The sequence below is a fragment of the Semicossyphus pulcher genome, unplaced genomic scaffold (genome assembly GCF_022749685.1).
Source record: "Semicossyphus pulcher isolate SPU_LCO1_2020_fin unplaced genomic scaffold, fSemPul1.0.p SCAF_23, whole genome shotgun sequence".
In the NCBI taxonomy this organism is placed as follows: Eukaryota; Metazoa; Chordata; class Actinopteri; order Labriformes; family Labridae; genus Semicossyphus; species Semicossyphus pulcher.
Genome location: NW_027211697.1, coordinates 8,763,473 through 8,767,303, shown reverse-complemented (window position 1 = coordinate 8,767,303; position 3,831 = coordinate 8,763,473). Strand labels below are relative to the sequence as shown.

Below are 3,831 nucleotides of genomic sequence, written 5' to 3'. Positions count from 1 at the left end.
CTTTTGAACTTTACATGAATATTTTGTGCAAAACACGCTGTGTTTGGTAATAATATGGTGCTCATAACAGATTTACTGACATTTATGACTCTTTGTACAGTAAACCAGCGTGCTCTTGATGGCATATAAAAGCCATGACCGCTCAGACTGCTTCTCAGGATCACACTACACATCAGGTAGGCTTACAGGTATCCTGAAACCTTTTTCTTTATTTCCAAAAGGTCACTGCTTTGTGGAATTGTCATAAGAGCTCAATTCTGGTAATCAAGAGCTTATTTTTTCATGATTGTAGGCTGTTTCTCGTGTTAGTCCTGATTTTATCTGGGATAGTGTAGATAAGTTTCCCCCAGAAAACAGCAGAGCTAATCCATGTAAACATGTTTGTGGATTCTCGCTGAATAAAGCCAGCATGCAACACAAGAGCCAGAAGAGAAAGAAATTAAACCCCATTTGTTGATTTGAAACTGATCTTTTGTGTGGCTCCAACAGGGTGACAATTATGCTGATTTTGTGCCCATGGAAAGGTTTCACTTGGGCGGGATCTGTTTTACAGTGAGCCAATAAGTGGGTGTAGCTGTTTAACCTGTAATGTCTCATATGGGACCAGATGCAACTAAGAGCTCATTTGTGAATAGGTCTGAGGTAGAGCAAGCATGTGCCTAAACACTGGTTATCCATGCGACTGTTTGACTGACGGCAATCCCTGTGAACCATGCAGGATGACGGCCAAAGACAGGGAGACGGAGGAGGCTCACCTCTCCAACAACATCAACGTACCGGGTCCAGCGGGGAGCACGTGTGAACCAGACCTGAAAGCTTCCTCCAGTGGAGTCGCGAGGGAGCGAGGGCGAAACTGGGGATGGTTGCTGTCCGGGATCATCAGTGTGAACATTCTGATCCTGGGCTGTGCTCTGGTCAGCGGCACCGCTTACAACAATGTAGACATCAGCATGCCTGACCTGCAGGTTTTCCTCATCATCCTCGTCCTCCTCACCTCCATCTGGATGATTTATTATGTCATCTACACGGCCAGGAAAGAAAACGCTGTAGTTTACAAGGATGGACACGCCGGACCGGTATGGCTCAGGGGTAAGTTTGAATTATTCTTTTACAAAGCAGATTTTAATGGTTAAATATTTCCTCTGTTCTAATTTGTGGTTAATCTTACAGGAGGACTCGTGCTGTTTGGAATCCTCAGTATCATCATGGACATTTTCAAGATAGCCAGCTACGTGGGCTACCTCCACTGCGATTCTGCTATAAAAGTTGCCTTCCCTGTGGTGCAACTTGTCTTCATTATCGTGCAGGTAAAAATGTCTTTGACAAAAAAATTAAACATTAACTTACTTTTGTATGGATAAACAAATATTAACATAAAGGTTTGTCTTTGCAGACTTACTTTTTGTGGGTCCACGCCAAGGACTGTGTGCAGCTACAAAGGAACATAACGCGGTGGGTGATTAAAGGACATTTGTCTTTGTAAACACGTAAGCCCTGAGGGTGTTTATTTCGAAACCTGAGATTAAGCTGGACAATTGGGGATATTTGTATACGTAAGCTGCTGACACAGTACTGTTGTTTTATTGCCAAGTCTGAAATTGCTCTTCACTTAAAGACCTTGAAAAGGAGAAATTATGTAGTTCTATTACTTCAAATGTCTGAAACTAACAATTATTTATAATTATTGATTTTATTGATTTACCTACTTGGTCCACAAGTGAATTTCTTTGGTTGATAATATTTTAGAAGCATGGGAAAATGCTAAACATAGTTTGATGTTTAAAAGCCAAAAACCTTAAGTTATTCCGTTAACTAAAGATTATATAAAACCAGCAAATATTCAGATTATTATAACATTGATGATTAATATTGTTCCTGATAATGATAAAAGTTATTGGGTAGTTATTTTCACTCCAAACTGTAATGCTGCAGACTTTTACATGTATAAAAAATAAAAGCGTCCCCTTTCTCTTTTTTTTTAGCTGTGGGTTGATGCTCACCCTCTCCACGAACCTAGTTTTGTGGATGACTGCAGTCACCGAGGAGTCCGTCCACCAAACCGAGCTCCCAGAACATCCGACTAACACCACTAAATACCCTGGGCGAAAGATCTACATCAACAGAGGTAATCTAGAGCAGATAGGAATCAAAGTGGATATAACAATCTGTAAAATATCACAACATAACACTTCTTTCTACCTGTTCCCTGTCGTGTGTTACAGCTGGTTACGGAGACGATAAGTGCAAGTGCAGCCACACCTCGTGTAGCGTCTTCAAGGAAGCATACTACTACTTGTACCCCTTCAACATCGAGTACAGCCTCTTCGCGTCCGCCATGGCCTACGTCCTGTGGAAAAATGTGGGTAGGTTCGTAGACGAACACAGCCACCACAAGATCAAATTCACTCTGAGGGGTGTGATCTTGGGGCCCGTGACGGGAGTTCTCTTAGTGGTGGCGGGTCTGGCGACCTTCATCGCATATGAGATGCAAATTCAAAAAGACCACATTGATGATGAAGACAAAGACAAAGCGGTGATGATGCACTTTGTCATGAATATAGTTATAGTGACCCTGATGTCTCTCATCAGTGCGATCGGCCTTGCCGTCTACAAGGTGGACCACAGGGAGCATGTGTCGGATAAAAACCCCACACGCAGCCTGGATGTGGGGCTGCTGGTAGGAGCCTCGCTGGGGCAGTTCATCATCAGCTACTTCAGTATAGTTGCAATGGTTGCAACAGGAGCCAAAGGCCATTTAAACAGGCTAAACCTGACCTGGGCTATCATGATGGTGATCCAACTCGCCCTGCAGAACTTTTTCATCATTGAAGGCCTACATCGGGAGCCCTTTCATGAGGTTCACCAGGTGGCCACTGTGGTTCCAAATCCGTACGTGTTGAAGCAGAAAGAGCTGAGCAGCCTTGAAGAATCGGACATGGACTCAAAGCCCAGTCCTGTACTCACAGCGCACAGCCTGCACGGCCTGCACGGCCTGCACAACCACGCAGCTGAGCACCGGCCCAAGCTGATGTGGAAAAGACGGGTGCTGAAGGAGGTCTGTGTGTTTCTGCTGCTGGGAAACATCATAGTGAGTATCATTCTCCCTCACACTCATAATTTCACTGGTGTAAAAATCACCAAATACTCATGCAGTTCTCTTGTTTCTTTTCTTGTCAGCTGTGGATCATGCCTGCATTCGGCGCTCGCCCCCAGTTTGACCACGACTCTGAAACCCAATTCTACAAATTCAACCTGTGGGCTGCGATTGTGAATGTTGGACTTCCTTTCGGCATCTTTTACCGCATGCATTCAGTCGCTAGTCTGTTTGAAGTTTTCCTAACCTCATAACACTAACGTAAAACAATAGAGCATATGATGTGTACAGCCAACTGTTTTGACATTATGAAACTGTTTTGTATAAATTGTTTGTCTGTTTTGATGACGCTTTGTAAATCACTATAATTTGTGAAGTAGATATTGACTGACAGATTTCACCACCTTTCATATTAATAACCTGTAAATGTGATAATGTAAATGCATAAAAATGTTATTTTCAAAAATTGATTGTGAAGCTTGCCTCAAATTATTTGTTTATGCTTCAGCCTCTGTATGCACAAAATAAAGGCAAGCAATGCACAAAGCTGCAAAAGAATGCTTCATTGATTCACCAATTATTATTATGTTCATTATTATTATACAATAAACATCACTTGTATTAGTAACAGTAATAGTTGTTCTAATGAAAACATTACAGTAAAAATAGGCTTAGGGCCACATTAAGAAAAAATAAAAATAAAAAAAAGAGGAGGGAGTTTTTTGGGGTTTTTTGCA

At 42.2% G+C, this 3,831-nt stretch overlaps 1 protein-coding gene across 1 annotated transcript; it reads left to right on the top strand.

Annotated features, from left to right (window-relative positions):
* Positions 1-653: 653 nt before the first annotated feature.
* On the top strand, positions 654-3,475 carry LOC138603092 (proton channel OTOP2-like). The gene is made up of 6 exons (XM_069674761.1): positions 654-1,089; positions 1,171-1,307; positions 1,394-1,452; positions 1,983-2,125; positions 2,223-3,088; positions 3,178-3,475. The coding sequence occupies exons 1-6, from the start codon at positions 654-656 to the stop codon at positions 3,346-3,348; spliced, it is 1,812 nt and encodes a 603-aa protein (XP_069530862.1). The 3' UTR covers positions 3,349-3,475.
* Positions 3,476-3,831: the final 356 nt, after the last annotated feature.

What these genes read in the sequence shown, in the direction of transcription:
- LOC138603092 (XM_069674761.1), top strand. Translation starts at nt 654, where the DNA reads ATGTGCCTAAACACTGGTTATCCATGCGACTGTTTGACTGACGGCAAT. An exon ending in TTGTCTTCATTATCGTGCAG is followed by an intron (nt 1,308 to 1,393) that starts GTAAAAATGTCT and finishes TTGTCTTTGCAG; the next exon opens with ACTTACTTTTTGTGGGTCCA. An exon ending in TGCTGCTGGGAAACATCATA is followed by an intron (nt 3,089 to 3,177) that starts GTGAGTATCATT and finishes TTTTCTTGTCAG; the next exon opens with CTGTGGATCATGCCTGCATT.